General features: G+C 38.6%; 1 protein-coding gene across 6 annotated transcripts in view; it reads right to left on the bottom strand.

The window, feature by feature from the left end:
* KCTD1 (potassium channel tetramerization domain containing 1) overlaps window positions 1-22028 on the bottom strand; it is a 112136-nt gene that overhangs the window by 26306 nt on the left and 63802 nt on the right. For 5 of the 6 annotated variants that reach the window (XM_060775199.2, XM_060775200.2, XM_060775201.2 and 2 more), the window contains exon 2: window positions 4569-4747. In XM_060775199.2, coding sequence (XP_060631182.1) covers window positions 4569-4747 — 179 coding nt within the window. Of the gene's footprint in view, window positions 1-4568; window positions 4748-5183; window positions 5287-22028 lie in introns of those variants that run through there. The other variant, XM_060775198.2, reaches the window with a different exon arrangement.

The raw sequence follows: 22028 nt of genomic DNA, 5'->3' as shown, positions 1-22028 counted from the left end.
CGCCAGCCTGAAACATTCTAGAACTTGGCAGCTATATCCTGAAGCTTCAAACATGCCCTGTGGGTGGCCATGGGTGTTGGCTGCAAAGCTACAAGCTGAGTCGTTTTGGTTTTGCAATTATATACGTGCAGCGTATGAAACTGCTAAGCAACTATGCAGCAATTTAGGAAAAGACAAACATAGCAGAAGCTATTTCATTTGGAAAAGAATTCAAGTACAGTTGGTCCTCCATTTCCATGGATTCTGCACCCATGGAGTCAACTATCCATGGCTTTAAAATATTCAAAACGAAAATTCCAAAAAATCAATGTTATATTTTATAACCATTTTATGGCCATTTTATTATGCCACTGAATATAATAGGAACTGAACATCACTGGATTTTAGTATCCATGGGAGTTCCTGGGACTAAATCCAAGTGGATACCAAGGACCCACTGTGCTCCAGTTAACATCCCATAACATTGAAGAGCCATGACCAAAAAGTTAATGCACAGAACACATAACAAAATAATTTCAATCCACACAAATAATAAGATTAAAATATAAGACTACTAAAAGAACTGTTTCCCACACTGAATAAATGTCATTGTGCATCTCAAGTAAATGACTTTCCCCAAGTCTCCTCCATAGAAAACACTGGATCTGCAAATCTTTCAAATGGATATTCTTCTTCAAGGACAGTAACAGAACAATTGGCCAAATGCTGAAAATGTGAAGTTAATATAGTTAATGAGCTGCGGTGGCACAATGGGTAAAACCAGTGGTTCTCAACCTGTGGGTCCTCAGATGTTTTGGCCTTCAACTCCCAGGAATCCTAACAGCTGGTAAACTGGATGGGATTTCTGGGAGTTGTGAGGCCAAAACACCTGGGGACCCACAGGTTGAGAACCAGTGGGTTAAACCCTTGTGCCAGCTGAACTTCTGACCTGAAGGTTGGCAGTTCAAATCCATGAGACAGGGTGAGCTCCTGTTTGTCAGCTCAAACTTCCCATGTGGGGGACATGAGAGAAGCCTCCCACAGGATGGTAACACATCTGGGTGTTCTCTGGCCAAGGTCTCTGCAGACGGCCAATTCTCTCACACCAGAAGTGACTTGCAGTTTCTCAAGTCACTTCTAACATGATAAAAATATAGTTAATACCCTATGTTTCTTGTAAAGTAACTGCTGTATTAGATAAGAGGAATCAGATTTGGAAAAAAAAACTCACTAGCACTCAACACTTACATATCCCACCTGTCTTATATCAAGAGATAAAGGGGAGTTATTGCAGTGTGTGTGATTTGTTAAATGTGTGTGTGTTTGTAAAGACATTCAGCACAGAGTCATTCTCAGCACCATAACTGCTTAACCACAATTGTGAACCATCTCCTCCCTTGCATTGTCAAGAAACCACGTTACTCTCTGGCTGCTTCAAAGCAGATTCCTTCCAAATGAGGAAATGACCCATAAATAACTTTGGTTCTATACTTCTCAACAGGGTAACTAAATCTTATTCCAGATATCAACTGTTCCTTTAAAATGAAGCAAGATCTGAAAAAGATAAATCTGGCTCCTGCATTCCCCTTCCAATACCATTTTTTAGAATTTAATTTGCCACCTGACACACCTGGGGATGTCCCTAACTATATAAGTGAAGAATAACAACTGGACTATAAAGAGATAGTTGTAAAGGATCATCCTTCCCCACCACTTTAAATGGAGAGCACAGTGTCCAAGGAAAAAGGTGCCATCTTACATTTCATAAGCTATGTTGGAAGATTGACCCTAGTTAGTGGTCTAATGTTGCCCCCCCCCCCCCCGAAAGTATATTCCTGCAATCACACATGGCCAAAGACACTACATATTTAAAAAATAATGCCTCAGGCATACATGCAAGCAATACTTTCAAGATGTCTTTGCACCTGGAAGAGCAATCATCCATATTAATATGGTGATTTGCATGTAGACAAGACGAGTAGGATGTTGATTATGTACACCAATGCCATTTGTACCCATGTTATTCATTTATCTAGCAAACTGAAAACAAACTCAAGATGCAGTAATTGAGAAACAGTACACTGATATATAGTCCAATCTTAAAAGTACAATTACTTTTTATGATGTTCATTAGATTTCAGAGAACACAGTAATGCTTTAAGTATAACTGTTGCAAGATTATTATATTCAGTATCACACACTGAAGATTTTAAAAGAACTTTCTTAGAATTAATCCCCCTCTTTTCTTTTTCAGTTTTACTAACAATCAACAGCTAAAAGGGAAAAAATCTAGACAACAATTCAAAAGATATAGAAAAATTATTTTTACTAAATCCAGACCATTTTTATTATTTTAAAGAAACTTGGGAGGCATAACCTCTATTTATTTTTTTTCATGTCAGGAGCGACTTGAGAAATTGTAAGTTGCTTCTGGTGTAAGAGAATTGGCCATCACAAGGACATTGACCAGGGGGTGCCCAGATGTTTTGATGTTTTTCCATCCTTGTGGGATGCTTCTATCATGTCCCCACATGGGGAGCCAGAGCTGACAGAGGGAACTTATCTGTGCTCTCTCCAAATTTGAACCTGCAACTTGTCGGTCTTCAGTCCTGCTGGCACAAAGGTTTAACCGACTGCGCCGCTGGGGGCTCCATAACCCCTAATGGATACAGCCATGCCAACAGCAAGGAGGATAGACTGTGAACAAGTTGCAAAGCACTTTGAAGATAAAATGACTCAGATCTTTTCTGACTGAAATGCTACCATTAACAGAGATCTACCTCAGTTTGTATTTATGCAATGCCAATAGATATTTTTCAACTTCTACTGCCTGAGGATGTGGACAAGATCATTGGAAAATTGAGAGTCATCACATGTGAATTAGATACTTGCCATTCTTGCTTATTGAAAAGTTCACAAGTGGAATGGCTGGGTAGATAATGGAAATATGTAACTTGTTTAAAGGGGGCAGTTGTAAGATCCTTCTTTCTGGAGCCAACTCTACTGAATAATTGTCAGCTAGTTTCCAATATACCATTTGGGGTATTGGTATGTGTGCTTGCTTCCCAGTGCCATGAGGTTTCTGGATGAGATTGATGACCTGGATACATTTCAATTTGGCCTCAGGTCCAATTATGGGGTGTACAAAGCCTTGGTCATCATGGTAGATGACTGTTGCTGGGAACTGGGCAGGGGAACTATGTGCCTATTAATTCTGCTGGGACTGTCAAAACCATTGACCGTAGTATCTTTCTGGGTTACCTCTCTGGATGGGGTTTGAAGATACTTTTCTATAGTGCCTCTATTCCTTTCTGGAAGGGCAAACCCAGAAGATGGTACTGCAGGCTTCTTTACAACCTTTTAGCTGCTGGCTTGTAAAGTTCCTAAGGATTTGTCTTATCCTCCAGGATAAGGTTGATTAGAGTTTAAGTGTCAACATTAATGGATTGGATGAGGAAGAACAAACTAAAAGGTAATATAGACAAAAGTGGTGCCCCAAGTCAGTTGAAATCTATGCTGGATGAAGTTACACTAACCCTGAAGGTGCAGGTTTGCCATTTTTCTCTTTCCCCGATTCAACCCTGAACTTGAATGCCCATGTTTCTGCAGTGGTCAGGACTGCATTTGCACAGTTAAAGTGCTCATCCCTTGAGAGATCTAACTTGCCTCAGTTGCATCCCAATTGAATTACTGTAATGTATGCTATGCAGGGCTGCTTTTGAAGTTTGTTCAAAAACATAAATTGGTCCAATGAACTATAGTGATATTACTAACAGTTCCTGGTTGCAGGGAAAATGGTATTCCTCGGTTACAACAGTTACATTAGTTGCTGGTCTGTTTCTTGCCACAATTAAAATGTCTGGCTATGGCCTCTAATGCCCTATATGGCTCAGGACCAACCTATCTGAAGGACTGCACCTCCCAATATGAATTTGCCAGAGCTTTGAAAAAAAATGAGGAAAGCACATCACTCTCTTTCCCAGCAGTTTCATGGGCACCCTTGGTGGGAACAAGAGGCAAGGCCTTCTCTGTGACTTCTCTCACATGAAGTTAGGATGGCTCCTTTCTTGTTCTTTTGTCAGTGCCAAATTAAGATCTTTTTAGTCCAGAAAACATGGTATGGAGGAAGGCAAGTGGCAGAATCTATTCTTGCCAAGCCCAGGTCTTTGATTACTGCACATGCACTAATTCTGGCTTCTTGGGAACACAAAGCTTTTACTTTGCCAGTTCTTCTCTCAGTCTAGTCAACCGCCCATCTACTGTAAAATAATGGATTCTGAGAGATTTTGAGAAATATTTTCTAAGTGAGATCTTCCAATTGGTTAGTTGGTACTAGCTGCATAGTGTGTGAAATGCCAGAGTTGGTATATGTAATATGCAGGCAAGTCTGGTGGTGTTCTGAGCAAAGAGATAATACCCAACTGTGTGCATTAAGCAAAATGTTTCTGATCACATTACACTCAGAAAAGTTCAACACTTATTCAGATGAAATGTCATAACACTAAGCAAAAATATTACAGAGATCAAATGGGAAAAGTGACTAAATTAACACCACTGCCAGAGTCATGCAACATAATCCTTAGAATTACCTGGAATCAGGATATTTAGTAAGTGTGGCCAAGCTGCTGGTATACATGTGCCCACCCACGTCAATATGTACCGGTGCATTGGATTTTGTGAGTTGTGCTGGCGTGGGAATGCCTTGATTGTTCAAAGGAGATGCAGGGGACCTAGTGATCAGAGGTCTTGACATATTGGGCCGACTGTCCTGTGAAAAGACACAAACACCATTAGGACCTTGGTTTTCCAACTTATGGGGGAAAAAACCAGTAAAATAAAACAGTGGAATTCACATTTAGGAGTAATTAAATTTAATATAACTATCACTAAAATGCAATCTCATATACATATATGAGAGAAATTTATAGAGTTGCCACAAGTCGACAGGTGACTTGAAGGCACACACATTTAATGTGACTTAAACCACAGTGCATAAAGACAAGTCTAATAAACATAACGTTGATGAGATCCATAAGGCAATATTTCCATTAAAACTAGAAACAGAACAATGTCCATAACTGATTAAGTCACTAATATCCTAATAGAGTACATTCAAGATTTTTAAAATGTAAACGTTACCAAAGAGAGTTGGATTTTGCTGTGTCCCAACCCCTCCTAAGCAGTTAGAAGAGTTAAATACAAACCCTCAGCTCTTCCATTCTGCCAACTCTTCTCTTGAATTTCCAATTCACATATCACGCAAACAGAAGAGGAAACACCTGGACTAGCCCACTGTTCATGTACTGTAAAACATGGGGCACCGAGAGCCTTTGAGAAAGACATTTTCCATGTAAATATTAAACAAGATGTGACAGATGCCCCTCTTGACCCAGGTAAGCTGCTATTCCGAACAGCGTTCCCAAAAAAAACTCCAAAAAGGGAGCACCGCAAGCGAATGCACTTGAAACAAAACACCTCAGTCAAACTGGAAATGCAGTGTCAGTAACCAGCAAGGTCTAACCCTGTGCGGAGAGTTAAGGGTGGGGCAGAGTAGAGCAGAGCAAAGCACTTTGCTGAAGCCAGCAAGGCAGACCTGTTTCAAACTTCTGGAATGTAAACAAAACAAAACCTGGCCACATCTCTAACACAATTTCACTTCCTCTTAAGAGATACACTGAACACTCTAGATGAGAAACACTGACCAAGGCTATCAAGGTCTAGGAATGAAAAGCAAGAAGTAAGATCATCCTGAATCCTCAAATGTGCTGTGTGTGTAATCTATTTAGCTGTAATAATCCTTTTCTTAAAAAGCAGTATTTAGTGCGGAAAACTTGCATCTAAAACTTAGAGTGAGGAAAGTGTGTGGTCTGCTTGGAACTATAAATTAGTACCTAGGTAGTCTTAGGCAAGTTAGTCTCTTTAAAAGTACAATTTTAGGCATGCCTACTCAGAAGAAAAGCTAAATTTCACGGGGCTTACTTCCAAGTGAAAGTTTTAATGTTATGCATGCATACTTTCCACTAAACTCAAATGAGGGGTGGGAAGAGAACTTCTGAATAGATATTCATACAACCATGCACACTGTTAATCTGCAGTCCCCATCTGTAAAAACAAGAACAATATTACAGAGCTTTGGGGACCAGTGAAATAAGAACTGAAAGGCACTTTTCACATAAAGGGAGTAAGTTATAAGCAAGACTCACTATAGGATTTACAGTCCTGAACAGTGGGAAAAAAGAGCACATCTTTCATCAGATTTTATTTGTGGCATGTTTAAAATTCCTAAAACCTGCACCATAAAAATGGTTTAGTACAAATGTTTTAGCGTATTTAATATATCCATAGAATTGTGGGGTATCATTCAGATTTGTGATGTTTGCTATATTTCAGTTAAAAGTTTTTGAATAATTCTTGTTTACAATTACTAGTTGCACCCAAAGATTTCAACATCTACAGAATTTGGAGAGTTGGTTTTGAAAAGCAATTAGCTACAGTGATAGTTACTCCTTCCCAAAGTAGTGTGTGTGTGTGTACATACACAGTATATATAATTGCTAATTATTGCTCTCTAAAGAAAAAATGTCTAAATGTAGACCACTGGCCTACAGCATAGAATGAAGTTCCTTCCCATTTGTCTTTTTGTTGCTGAAATCCACAACGTACCATAAGGGACAACACAATCCAGCACTCAAACCATGTGATATTCTTCTTCTGCCATTAAGTGATGCCACATCCCAACAGGCTTCAGCCCCCCCCCCCCCCCCGAAATTATCATGGTTGTTCGCGAAAAGGCCTTACTGGTACATTATTTAAACTGTTACATTTATTCATATCATGATCTGATCACCATACTCAATATATCCCATATGCATAGGGGTATTGGGGTAATGATACAAAAGGTTTGCTAGGGTAGACCCTTTTTCACTCAGACTCAGCCCCCCCCGAAACTCAGCCCCCCCCGAAACTCAGCCCCCCCAACCCCCCCCTGAAAAAAACTCAGCCCCCCCCCCCCGAATCGAAATCCTGGCTATGGGCCTGCATCCCAATAATGATAGAATTAAATAAAATCCTACTTTATGCCACAAAAAGAAAAGTTGTTTTTAAGTTACAATAATAAAAAAAAACATTATTAGGGGGGAAAGAATTACATATAACTCACTATTTGTAATATGTGATTTGCAAGAATTGGTTGGAGAATCATAGAATCATAGAGTTGGAAGAATCCTTGTGGGCTATCCAGTCCAACCTTCTGCCAAGAAGCAGGAGAATCGCATTCAAAGTACCCCCCAACAGATGGCCATCCAGCCTGTTTAAAAGCCTCCAAAGAAGGAGCCTCCACCACACTCTGGGGCAGAGAGTTCCACTGCTGAATAGCTCTCACAGTTGGGAAGTTCTTCCTAATGTTCAGATGGTATCTCCTTTCCTGTAGTTTGAAACCATTGTTTCACGTCCTAGTCTGCAGGGCAGCAGAAAACAAGCCTGCTCTCTACTCCCTACTTCCTATGACTAACCCTCACATATTTATACATGGCCATCATGTCTCTCTCACCCTTCTCTTCTGCAGGCTAACCATGACCAGCTCTTTAAGCCACTCCTCATGGGACTTGTTCTCCAGACCCTTGATTATTTTAGTTGCCCTCCATTGGACACATTCCAGCTTGTCAACATCTCCCTTCAATTGTGCTGCCCAGAATTGAACAGAGTATTCCAAGTGTGGTCTCACCAAGGCAGAATAGAGGGGTAGCATAACTTCCCCGGATCTAGACATTATACTCCTACTTATGAAGCCAAAATCCTATTGGCTTTTTTAGCTGCCGCACGACAGCTAAAAAAAAGTTTAACTTGTTGTCCACAAGGAATCCAAGACCTTTTTCACACATACTACTGTTGAGCCAGGCATAGTTCCTCATTCTGTATCTTTGCATTTCATTTTTTTCTGCCTAAGTGGAGTGTCTTGCATTTGTTCCTGTTGAACTTCATTTTGTTAGTTTTGGCCCATCTCTCTAATTTGTTAAGATCGTTTTGAATTCTGCTCCTGTCTTCTGGAGTATTCGCTATCCCTCCCAATTTGATGTCATCACAGTGGATGAGACCAAACTCAAAATTATGACTGTAATATAATTTTATCATTGAAATCATATGTAGGGGGAGCTACAGGTCCATAATACATTCAGCAGGTATCGGGTCTGGTTAATTACTTTCAAAAGCAAGCAAACAATGGATAATCAGAACTAAAACTGACAGATAACTCTACAGATAACTCTAACCCTTTTCTTTATATGAGAAGGATCAGATGTGAATGAAAAAATTAAAAACACATTTGATACTTAACATATAGATTGACAAAAAAGGAAACACTGGCTATAGGCTGCCACTGCTGCTGAAATTGAAAAATCACAAAAACAAACAAAAATGAATTTATCATTCCAAAACCTATGAATCTTTCAAAATTGTGTGCCACTTTCATCAAAATCATTATGTACCAACATCCTGAAAGTTTCTGTGTATATGTTCTCCCTCTTTGTTCCCACAGAATATTTTCTACATCTTTCTGGTATTTCAAAATGCTCTTGAAACATTATTTATTACTCTAATTTGAGTAACACTGACGTTGACATTCATGCATGTAGGTACTACAAAGATTTGCTCAGCTGTTACATGCAGTGCAAACCCAATCAAATAAACATGCAGTAAAATATACACAACAACAATGTTCATACGACTTAAAATATAACAAATCCCATGTTGCACTGGCCTTCAGTGATGCTTATATACCCAACAAAATGCCATGCCGACATGCAAATATTATATAAAGTGTATAACTTTTGATGAATTTCATCATTGTTCTGAATCATCTCTGGAAAAAAAAATCAGCTTGCTTCTGAGTAAATGGATTAAATGTTTTCATCAGAACTGTTTGAAGCTCATATTGTTTGGGCTTTCTCTTCACCAGAGATAAACATCTACCGTCCAGGAAATTTCAAACCCAATTCTGGCTGGTAATTTATTTCTAGGCGGCTGCTGATTTCTGATAATCTTGAGTGCTCATATTAATTAAAACAGTTAGTGTGATAATCTTCTTTCACCAATTAATATTATTGAGTTTATGGCAGAATCAATGCAACACCACAACACCCCAACTCCTACAAGATCTACATACAAAACTGAGACATCAATATGTAATTATTGCACACAATCAATTCTGTATTTACCACTGCAGTCTTATATGCTGAGCTCAAAGGGACTTTCTTCCAAGTGAACAGAGTAGAAGATTTCGACCTAAAAAGATGGCCATCTGCTTGTGAGGGCAGATAATCTACTCATCAAAGGGTCACTAACCTTATGATGCATTTGGAAGATGAAGAAAGAAATTGCAGGATTGTTGTAAGTCAAACAAAACACAAGGAACTAAATCATAATGGAAATATGAAATTCATTACTATCTGTTGGTTCATACAATGGAAGTCGAAGTCAAGTGATTGCTGTAAACATTTCTCCAATTCTCTCCCATAACATGGAGCATTTCTTGCTACTGAGGACCCATCCAGACAGCCTCTTTAACATGGAAGTTTTTGCAACTAAAAGGGGGCCATCCATAACAATGCCAATATAAGAATTTACTTCGCTTACATGAAAAAAAACTGAATGACTACAAGGTGACATCAAAACATGACACTGATGTTTGGAAATGCAAAAAAAAAAAAATCTGGAAGAAATCTATATTATTTTGGAAAATTCTGTTCCCTTCCTATGTTATCTGTGATGAGACATTTACAAAAACGAGAAACAACAAAACAACAACAAAATAGACTAAAACATCAAGCGGAGCCATTGCTCAGATTGTGTATTCAATTACAGGTAAACCTGATTGGTAGATTTCTACTGATGTTTGTTAATACAATTAACAACATGGCTACTTCTAAGGTTTTCAAAAATCATTGTTCCTATTAGAAAGAAAATCTATTTAAAGATGGAAAAGATTAAATGGAATTGTAACACAATGTGATCTAACCCAAAGCAAATCTTAATATCATACAACAATAATTTTTTGGGGGGAAAGCTTGAAGGAGGGAAGACTAGTCAGACAAATGAACTGTTCTACTAGAGCAAAAGACTTATATTTATATCTGTATTGTGCACTATGAGCAAGGTGTCATAGTGAAGGGCTCTAGGACCTTGTTTATGGTGCTGAATATAGTTATAAACTCAAACTCCCATTTTTGAAACCCACTGCTGAACAATACGATTATTCAAACCAACCAATTTTTTAAAGTCATCTAAGACTCTTCATTGTGCTTAGAGGCACACACGCACACACGCGCACACACACAGAGAGACATATTGAGGAAGAAAAAAGCCTCCAAACTGGGCCAGATGATGAAGCCATGAAATCTGCAGGCTAGATGCATCTCAAACTATCACTGGGGTACACAATTATCAAATTAGGTGTAATGTGACACCTCCAATCCTTATCAGACGAATTTCTTCAGTCTACAAATATGCATTTTGAGACTGTATTTAACTTGCAGGGGTATCATAAACAACATATTTTTTTCTTCTACCAATATGAGAATAACAGAGAGAAGGGCTAGTGCAAATCATGCTCAACCATAGGAATAACAGTATAAAAATGTTACAAAGAAGCAGCTGGATTCAGCAGTATGGCCCAATTAATAATGCTACCCATAGAACGAAGCCCACTTTCACCATAGTGCTAGGACTGACTCAAATCATTTATTTCGTTCATAGACCAGCACAGGAAATAAAGGTCACATTTTCATACAAACTTGGTACATTTAGTACATTTAAAATGTAAATATAAATACTGAAGCACAATAGGGGGTGAGGGAGTGGAAGGGGAAACAGGGCAAAAACATACAATGCACAGGTCTATCAGCAAATTATAGAATTAAGGAAGATGATTACTTGATACACAACTAACTTTTGGGACAGTGATCCTGCTAGGATTGATTTAGAAAACCTCCTAGCTTTGACACCCTGCTGTGTGTGTTTTCAGATTCCCTAAAATGTTACAAAACGGGGGAAATTAGTTCATCATGACTCACATCTACACTGCCCAGTTAATGTGAGATGAAAGTAGCAGAGGAGGAAGCAATTCAGATGTGGAACTGATCATACACCAAACACAGGAACCACATTGAAGCCTGGGTTGTGTTTATATGCACCACAGAAGTTACCAGTTCCAGAATATGCAGTTTCCATGGCTTTACAGCCATAGAAACTTTGGGGTTTGTTTTCTGTTCCTCTGCTGTAAGGTGCAGGTCTGGATCACAAGGGTGCCCATCCCTTAACTGGTTTACTACAATGCGTACTGATGCACATTATACTATCCTATTTCAGACTATCCCCTGATTCTGTTTATCCTGGTTTAATGCTTCTAATTCACGTTCCTGCATGAGCTCACACCCTCTGCATCTTTTAAATACACTTTCTAGCTGCCTTCCATGTACATGAAGTGGTCAGCATAGATATGACCACTTCATCTACGCTGAACAAAGATTTTCTAAGATAGTTTTCTGAAACCAATGCCTCCCAACTTCCCTATATTCTCAAATCCTGAAATGATTCTTACTAAGGTTTCATAATGATCATCTTATTTTATTTATTTTAAGGTGCATGTCTCTGTGTGTGTCATCCTCTTTGGTGTCCATGTAACATCTCCAGTGACTGAAAAATATTTGAAATCTAAAAGATTGCATAGCCATCTATTTCAATAAAAATACAATTAAAATATTGAGACACTAAAAAAACAAGGGCAGAAACTCAGAACATTCTGCAAAAAGTTAAAGATTTGTTTTCTGTTAAGACCACAGTGCCATATTGTTTGAAAGTTTTTCCATTCTCTTCCCGTCACCTATCATTCTACTGTCTCTAACATGCTTTTAACCATATTTTAAAGAAACCAAATAACAGAATTAAGTGGATTTCTTCATTATTAAACCCCAAACATCCATAATAGTGATGTCATCATACAACCAGGGAGACATGTTTGCATCATAATTCCAGTCAATAAAAATGCACACTACTCTTACTAAAGTACAGTTCCCCTGGTCATGCCAGAAACTGCAGTGGAAGTGCCTATTAAAGCAGACATACAATTAAACACAATAATATGTATGCATGCAAATAAACTCTGTACCAGAAGCCAGCTTAATGTGCTGATTTTTTTGAGCAGAGTGGCTTTGCTGCCACAGTGCAGTCAAAGATGTGTAAGTGTAGTTGATAAAGCAATAGGGGTTGTAAAATTTCTTTTTCCATAATCCTTTCCTGATCATTCAAGTACAGGTTGCAGCCCCTATCTGGATTTCCAAAATTGTCCTAATTGGTGGCTGATAGCAACACCTTAGCTTTCTGATGGTTTATGTACACAGATTTTGTTTCACACACAAAATCATTAAAATATTATCTATAAAATTATCTTCAGGCTATGTGTAGAACAGGCATGGATAAACTTCAGCCCTTCAGGTATTTTGGACTTCAACTCCCACAATTCTTAACAGCTGGTAAGCCGGCTGGAATTTCTGGGAGTTGAAGTTCAAAAAACATGGAAGGCCAAAGTTTGACTATACCTGGTGTAGAAAATGTATCTGAAACATAAATGAATTTTGCATTTAGACTTTATGTATATGCAGATCCAGCCAGGTTTTCACATCCGTGAGGTTGACTTTTGCAGGTTTAATTATTCACAAATTTGATTAAAATGTTCTCTCTAGAAATCTATAAGCCCTCCAATGCAGCTTTATGGTCAATTTCCTGTGGTCTCACTAGAAGATCTAGAATTTCCTAGAAAGAACCCCTTTCTAGAGGACGTCATTACACTAAAGAATGAATCCACTTTAAAACTGGGTGCTGCTTGCTGCAGAATTCTGGGGTTTGTAGTTTAGGGAGGAGCCTTTAACAGCCTCACCAAACTACAAACCCCAGAATTCTGCAGGAGGCAGCAACCAGATTTAAAGTGGATTTATTCTCTAGTATGTTGAAATAGGATCAATTCCAGTGTGATTTTATAGTTGGCTTACAGCCACTGGTTGTCCATAAAGTCATGTTGGCAAACTTAGAAAAACTCAAAAAAGTATTCTCTCAGGTAAAAGAATAATAATTTATTTGAGCCCCTAACCCCACAGAATGCAAAGGTTGACTGTGTTCCAATGTCTGGGGGCGGGATCCAAAACACTTCTAATTCTAAGCATTTTGTATAAAGAGACTCAACCTGCAGCACCTTCTATTTACAAAATTTTAATTACAACAGTTTTGAAGGACACAAAAACATTCATAAAACATGGTCTCCAGCTTGGCTCAAACTCCTTGGGGAGAGGTTCGGGAGGGGAGAGAACACTAGTTTGCCTTGTGACAAAGTAAGTTAACACTCTTCAACTTAAACACAAGTGATCTGCACTTACAAAGCATAAAAATACCTGGTGATTTCTTTTGGATCTTCAGCAGCCTACTTTCTTGGGATCATTCCGGATCAGTTCCCTATTATCAAGGAGAAGCTAACACCCTTCATAAAACTTCCAGGGGCACATTAGATGTTTATTCTTCCTCAGGCAATTTCACCCTCAGAAGAGGAACAAACATTGCCAGTTGCCATCTCTGCTGAGAAAGCACGAGAGATAATTTCACCCTGGGAAAGTTGCTGATTTGAAAGCTTTTGGGTGACACAGACCTTGCCTTCACAACCCAGTGGCTCTTTTTATTTATTATTTATTTATTTTAAAACGTTTGTATACCAATCTTCTCTACCTCCATAGAAGGACTCAGATTCTTTTGAATCACAGAGGTTAAAAGAATAGTGGTAAAACGCAGACTAACCCATTACATCAGACAGCCCCTTCTCTGCTCTTTTGACTGTCTTTTAAAAGCACTAAAATGTAAGCTTCAGCATCACCACCAACATGGCATAATACACATATATTACACATACATACCTATAAATATAGCACACACTCTCCAAACATATGTTCCTGACTTTTACAATAAAGGTTGTGCTTGGTTAATACGTATTTATGGAAATACTGGACTATGGGCTTCAGACCTATGTGGCATGAAACAAAAGGAATAGTAGCCATATTAAGTAAATGTGTAAAAAGCACTCCTAACCATATGAGTCACAGCATTTAGATGTATCAAGTAAAGCAGCACTCTTTCAATGTTCATAGATGTCTACAAGACTCTCATCGCTATAGGAGCGGGTAGAAGACTTCTCTATTTGTTTCCTAAATGGCATCAAGATGTTTGCACAAAGAAAGGGTAGCATGCAGATAGCAGATCTAAAGCTGTATGGAGAGTAAACAGGAGGAGGTAGAAGATCTTAGCTTGAAGGAAAAACAGGCTTTCAATGTTGCCCAGCCCAAAGAAGCAGATAAGAATCCCACAGTTTAAAAAAGGAAGAACATTGGTTAGTGCTACTTTGCATTCAAATTACATCTCCTGAAATTCCCTGTTTTACAACTATGAAAGGTTCATGAGCCCTGGATTCTTTTACACCTGGCTACTATATGCAATTCTGACTTTTACTCAAGCAGCCATTACAGCTCAGCTGGGTCCTTCTTGAGACCACAAGACAGGCTGTAGTTCTGATTGGAGGAGTTGTGGACTTGGGATTCTGAAAAATCATAATCTTTCATTCAAGCCAGTATCAAGGAGAAGAAGGGTGGTGTTTTTTCTCCTATAGCTTCAATGATACTATTCTCCCCTGTATACTTTGGATGTTCTTTAGAAAGTTCACAAGAAGGCAAGTATTACATACCAAGGAATGAAGCCCCCAAGCACTAGTGAGTGGGTTGCAGGAGGGCGGGGTGGTTAGGTAGGAGTATGCAAGTATGCATATGTATTTTTTTAGGCAAAATCACTTGAAATGTTCTTCTATATAAGTGTCCAGAGTAGGGTGACAAAAATGATCAAGGGTCTGGAGAACAAGTCCTATGAGGAGCGGCTTCAAGAGCTGGACATGTTTAGCCTGAAGAAGAGAAGGCTGAGAGGAGACATGATGGCCATGTATAAATATGTGAGGGTTAGTCATGGGGAGGAGGGAGCAAGCTTGTTTTCTTCTGCCCTGGAGACTAGGATGCAGAACAATGGCTTCAAACTACAAGAAAGGAGATTCCACCTGAACATTAGGAAGAACTTCTTGACTGCGAGAGCTGTTCATCAGTGGAAATCTCTACTCCAGAATGTGGTGGAAGCTCCTTCTTTGGAGGCTTTTAAGCAGAGGCTGGATGGCCGTCTGTCGGGGGGTGCTTTGATTGCGATTTTCCTGCTTCTTGGCAGGGTGTTGGACTGGATGGCCCATGAGGTATCTTCCAACTCTATGATTCTCTGAGATGAATGACTTTCAATGAGACATGCAGAACAGATCTTCCAGCAGACTGTACCACATGGAATATAGTTCAGTATTTAACTGGTAAATATTAACTTTTTAAAATGCTACAAGATAGCAAAATTTATTTGTGCATAATAAGTTAATCAATAATAATTTTACAAGTTTTCTTGTTATGTAAGCTTTTTATACAACTTTGCTACTTCACCAATTAGCTTTTGTTTATTTTTTGTACTTTGAGCTACATTAAACAGAAGCGAAGCGATGACTGAGGAGTATTAATGAATGGTGTTGGCCTGGAAGTGATCTATGTAAGGGGACCACATCTGGGCCTGCCAGAAGCAAAATGTGATGAGTGAACTCTATGGTACCAAACCATGACCTTCAGCTGAATTGTTTAATTCATTAGGAGTATATTCATTTCAGAAGACGAAAGAATGTTTCAGAACAACAGAATTCAGGGAAAGTGTTTTTACTAAAGTAGACGGAAAACATCTGAGAATAGCATCAAATGGTATACCATTACAACATGGAAGAGGTGACTGGAAAATAAGAAACTCAGAGCGTGCCCTCTTCCATGGCAGACACTAAATGCTAGCAATATTGCTTTCCTTTCAAGGACATTACCCATGATACAGAGCTGCCATTGCTCTGGATCTGATTCCCAAGTCCCAACAATTGTGTACAACACTAAAAAGTACCTGTATATGCAAACACAGGTATCCCAAAATCCAAAACACATCTGGTACCAAGCACTTCAATTAAGTGATACACATGCATGCACTATACTTTTTAGTGAGGGCTTTAAAAAAAGATATTTATGCACAACACAGGATTGCAGACAACAAAAGCAAGTGAGCCAAAACACATTTCAGGGAATTGTTTTATAATTCAAGATAGTGCTCCAAGTTAGTAAGAGGGATTTATATCAAGCCTGAGCAGCTTGTAACTCACCAAGATGAAACTGCCCACCAGCTATGTATTGTGGCCTGCCAAGTGCATGGCAACATCCTTATTTTGCCCATCCCAGAGAAACAGCAAAATCAAGAGATTTTACAGAGGTTTTTGTAAGCATCCCTGCAGACCTCATGGACTATGTTGGCCTTAGTGGATGAAAACCTTTGTGAAGTTGATGTATGGCTTTTACTGTAACACATACCGATACTTGTATTTTCGTTCACTGATTTTAGATATTTTTAGCATGAAGTATCAAGTCTGAAACAATGCACAGATGCTTTTGAAGATCTCAATGGGTTTATCTTGCTTCAGTGAACTGTAAATGTGGCTTATCTGCAATAATGCAAGTCTCTCTCAAAAGCAACTATTTTTATCTAAGCAACTGAACCAGCTTAATTCATCTTGCCATACCAATGCAATGCTATTAATAAACTACAGTGACTACAGGTGAAAGCAGGTGAAGCTTCCCTGAAAGCAATGTGTGTTTGTGTGCAAATATGTACAGCAAGAGGAGGAACTGAGCTGTATTATCATAGTCTTGCCAATATCAGTAGATATTTCTAATGCTGTATCTGTATAGCTATTCACAAAATAAAATTCATGAAACAAGCAGTAAAGACAGGATGTCAAGATTTCAAGAAGCTAGTCAAACAGGCAAAAAATATAACTGTATCTAATAGATTTTATAAAAGTAAGCAGAGTATGCAAATTGGCCATATTAGCCATGAAATGCAAGGCTACAAGCTCACCCAAAACCTTGGTTATTCTACAAACAATTTATATACTTAATTTTCATTAGATTCATGGATTGGACATTAAAACCAGAGTCATCACCAACTTTTTAGTTTCAGTTTTTCTGACTTCCTGACAAACCTTTGTTGATTTCTCTGACCACAGTTGCAAATTAATTATGGTGAACCTATGAATGACTGACCTTTAAGTCCTGTATTATTGTCAGCCTTGCTCAGATCTTGCAGACTCAGTCCTATGGATTTCTTGACTAAGGGCCCTTCTACACTTAATTAAAACCTGGGATGATGCAGGTTAAAAAAACTCACTTTCTCCAGGTTTTGCTCCCCACCTCACCCCCCCCCACCCCCACCCACCACAACCCCGGGCTTTCCCTTAGGGGAATGGCATCCAGCCCCCCCCCCAGCCCCCCATTTCCCACAAAAAAAAACTCACTGGAGGGGCCTGCTGGCAACACAGACCCTTCTGTACAGTCCTCCTAACACAAGAAAATGGTGTGTCAGGAGGTGGGAGGGGAGAAATCACACCCATACCTCCTGATGCAACATTTTCTCCCATCATGAGGACTCTACAGAGGGGCCTGTGCTGACAGCAGGCCTGTCGGGCACATTTTTTGGGGAAGGGGACTGGGTAGAGGGGGTGAGTGCCTGAAGAATTGGGATGGCTGTGGGGTTGACCCCCAGGACTGCGGAAGCAGTTCCAGGATTCAATCCCCACAGACCTGGAACCTGCAAAGATCAGGACCTTAGCTTAAGGTCTAGATCTCTGCAGGTGCCAAGTTAATGCAGACTAAACTGGGAAAACCCAGTTTGCTCTGCATTAATCTGGGTTTACCTGAGGTGTCATTTTGACTCCACAGCTAAACCCATTACCTATCATGGGCTTTGAGGCCGGTATAGAAGGGAGCTGAGTCTATCCTGTAATTCAGTCTTCCTCTTTTCCTGTTGCTTTCTACCTTACCAAATATTATTGTCTTTTCTACTCAGTCATGAATACTCATGATGTAGCTAAAAATGACAGTGTCAATGTAGCCATTTTGGCTAGTAGGGACAGTTCAGGCTTGATTTGCTCTGGGACCCATTGATTTGTTGTCCGGTATCCACAGAACACCACAGTTTATTCTACAGGACATTTCAAATGAGTTGGGTTTTTTCCCCATTAGATTTCTTCATTATCCAGAAATTCTTCTTTTTGTTCCGTACCATTGTGAAAACACAAAATTTATTGCTTTGTTTGTGCTAGTTTTTAGCACTGGCATACCAGAAAATTAATTTAGATGGTTCCGGGCAACGTACCCTTAGAAAGTCTGTGCCTTTAAGCAGCCCCATGAATATCATAGAATTTTCTTAGGGATGTAGTTTGCCATTGCTTTTCTCTGAATTTAGCCTGCAGCATCACATTGAAATCTCCCCTATAAATACCCCTATAAGTACTAACCCAGGCCTGACTCTATTCAGCTTTTGAAATCAACTAGGATGTCATGCATTCACCATATTTAGGCAACTCAAAGTTCCTTATACATGAACATAAGCTAAGTCAAATCAGAGAAACCAATGCATCATATAGAAACATGGAAGAGGGCTTGGCTGTGTGATGCCCTTACCTTGGAGGCTCGTTTGGCACTAATTTGGCAAAGGGGGGAGCTTAAGTCTCTGTAGTGTAAGGACCTTGGATGGATGCTATAAAATTATATGGTTTGAAACTGTTTATATAGTTGTAATTATATATATATTAGACAGTTCTACTTTCTTTATTGTTCTTTATTGTTTGAATTGCTTTTTCTCTCCATTGTATTCTGAAACCTTACGATACAGGATGGATATAAATCTTTCACTTCAAAAATAAAAGATGTATAAATAAAACTTTTCTTTTATGACTCTAGTTTTGCATTTAAAGTTCAATTTCTAAACAAACCTCAATTTTTATTGTTGAGATTACAGAAGCGTTGTGGCAGGATTGACTTTAGAGCTGGCTAGACGTGATGACTAGATATTAAATTTAGCCAACTACAATTTGGTGACCCCTGTCAAAATACGCACATCTTCAAATCGACTGAAACAAACTGATTTTAGTTTGACTGAATGCACACTCCATGGATCTAAGATAGCAGTCAGCTTCTCCATAATAATATAATGCTATTGCACAGAGTTTCCTTTTATTATGTTTTACTATTAACAACCATAAGCCAATAGAGATTTTCAAACTCCTATTACATAGACCCCAGTGATGCAGTGGGTTAAGTCGCTGAGCTGGTGAACTTGCTGACCAAAACATCAGCAGTTTGAATTCAGGGATTGGGGTATGCTCCTGCTGTTAGGCCCAGCTTCTACCAACCTAGCAGTTTGAAAACAGGCAAATGTGAGTAGATCAATAGGTACCACTCCAGCAGGAAGGTAATGGCACTCCAAGCAGTCATGCTGGCCACATGACCTTGGAAGCATCTATGGACAATGCCAGCTCTTTGGCATAGAAATGGAGAGGAGCACAACTCCCGCCCCAAGAGTTGGACATGACTAGACTTAATATCAAGGGGAAACCTTTCCTTTTACCCTTTATGTTTTCATGACACTACACTTGTATTGTATTGCTTCTTTTCAATTAATGCAAGTTTGAGCACCTCAAAACCCATTATTAAGCATTAAAGAAATAAATACTGTACTTAGGTATTTGGTGTGGGGGCCTTCACTGCCCAGATGCACCTACCATTTTTGAAAAATAAATGTCATTTTCTATATCTGAGTTTGTATAGTAAGACATATCTCCTTACTTGTACAAATAACTGGCAAATTTGGATCGATCAAAAATCTCTTTGGATAAGATGATTTTGGCTCCAATCCTAAAAAGAATAGTACCCCTTTCAGTTACTGCATACAATCTTAGCACAATTTGATACATAAGTTCACTCAAAATTATGTATCAAATTTATCACTAATTTGAAGACAGGAAGGCCAGCTTTTTTAATGGAAGAAGTGGTTCACTATAGCGTTTGAACTTTGAATCAATCAACTGATAGATCCAGACTAAGAATTCCTGCCATTGTATGGACAAAATTTACTTAACAGTTACACACAGGTTAACTATGGGAATATTTACAATTGTAAAACCTTTAGGTATCTTTGGTAAGACTATCAATTTGACATATATCAACGTTACTCCTGCTGTCTTTGAGGCACTAATTATATTGTCAAAGAAGCTGAAATGAATATCTAGTTTAGATATTCTTGTTCAAAAGCACTAAATTTAATGTTCATTAAATTAGAAATTGAGTGGAATAAAGAGTTAGATAGTGAATGGAAAACTGCCCTTGCTTCAATATCTAAGTATCATTTTAGACTTAGTACTTTTAGTTCAGAAATAAGTTACATTTGTGTACATTGGACACCTTTATGAATTTCTAATGCCATGTTTATTCGAATTAAATATTGATAATGAAGTATCATGTTTCCTTGTGGCATTTGTGGATGTGATCAGTGCTTGCCCCTCATTGTTTGGATATACTACAAGGTATAATTTGTATGTGTGTGAGAGTATATGTGTCTTAGTATTTGTAGACATGGATATGGCCCTGAACATCTGAACTTGTTTAGGTTAGCAAGATGATTCCTGATTAACTTCTGATCGATCATGACTTGAAATCCAGATCCCTTCCCAAGCTCTCTGCTGCACACAGTTTTCTTTTTAGGAATATCTGAAGCAAAATAGGTATTGAGTAACTGATAAGTTAACTTTGTACTTAGAATGGCAACAATTATTAGACTGGATGTATCAACTGACTGAGCAGGGCTGTTGACAACATGTGACTTAGAGATCTCTCATTCATGGGGTCACTGCAAAGGTTGACTTGACAACAATTTGGGAAAAGCGGGACTGCAGGAGGCTGTTTGGGACCCAAAGGTGGAAATTCTGGATAGGACTCTATCCTGCCTCGTTTTGAGATTAGTAAAGATTTCTCAAAGATCTGACAAATTGAGATTTAACCAATGGTCAATGTGATTTGATTCTGCATGCTTTAACTTACATTCCAAAGTAAGAAAGGTAAATCTGTATCATTTATCACTCAGTGGTCATTAGATCTTGCAGAAACATGTAATGAAAAGATATCAATTTCAAAACAATGTTTTTCTGGAAAAACGTTAATCTTATATTAATGTATAAGCCTAGCTCACATCTCTATCCTATGTACTCTCCTCACTGTTTCTTTTTTTCATAACTATTCTTTAGATATCTATTTTTTTTTTTTAAAAAAAGAAATCTCAGAAATCTATTTCATTCCTCTATCTTAATTACAATTCCCTGACGATTTCTGGTTTTCTCTGGCTTTTCACAAAATGCTAACCCTGTAAAATGCATCTGATTATTAAAGTAGCGATATGTGGGCTTTATGACAAAATGGGGGGGAGGGGAGAGAAGTGCTATTCTTTCAACACACATTTTTGCAAGCAATAACAGATAATGTTGTTTTCCATTTGTAACATTCTGTATATGACTACCACCTCCAACACCTTTATTTCTTAGCACAGACAGGAAATCACCATCAGTGTGTTATGACTGATAGCATTAGGAGACACTGGGCTGAAAACATCCACAAGCAGGCTAAAACAATCTTCTTGTGATCTTTGTGGCATGAATTCACTGGGGCCAATGTTCTCAAAAAGCTGTCAATGAATGCTCATTATTACTTAAATCCACATGATTCATTATGGCAAGATAGCTGACAAAATTCCCACCCAAATCTTAGAAAGAGGGTCAGAGGCATAAAATTGCACAACAGTACTGAAAATTGATATGATTGAGTATGCTGTGCATATTATAGAAGAGGGCTTTAAAAGCATAGCCTGCAGGATATTGTTTTGCAGCATCCAAACTCCCCCCCTCCCCCCACTGAAACCCCTGGAAGTTCTCAGAACAACAACAAAAATTCTCCAAATAGCTTTAAAATATCAGACAATCAAATATACACTGAAAACAAATACACCACATAAATAATTGGCTAATTATGAAA

This window comes from Anolis sagrei, chromosome 4, assembly GCF_037176765.1.
Source record: "Anolis sagrei isolate rAnoSag1 chromosome 4, rAnoSag1.mat, whole genome shotgun sequence".
NCBI classification, from domain to species: domain Eukaryota; kingdom Metazoa; phylum Chordata; class Lepidosauria; order Squamata; family Dactyloidae; genus Anolis; species Anolis sagrei.
This window is presented reverse-complemented; position numbering and strand designations above follow the sequence as displayed.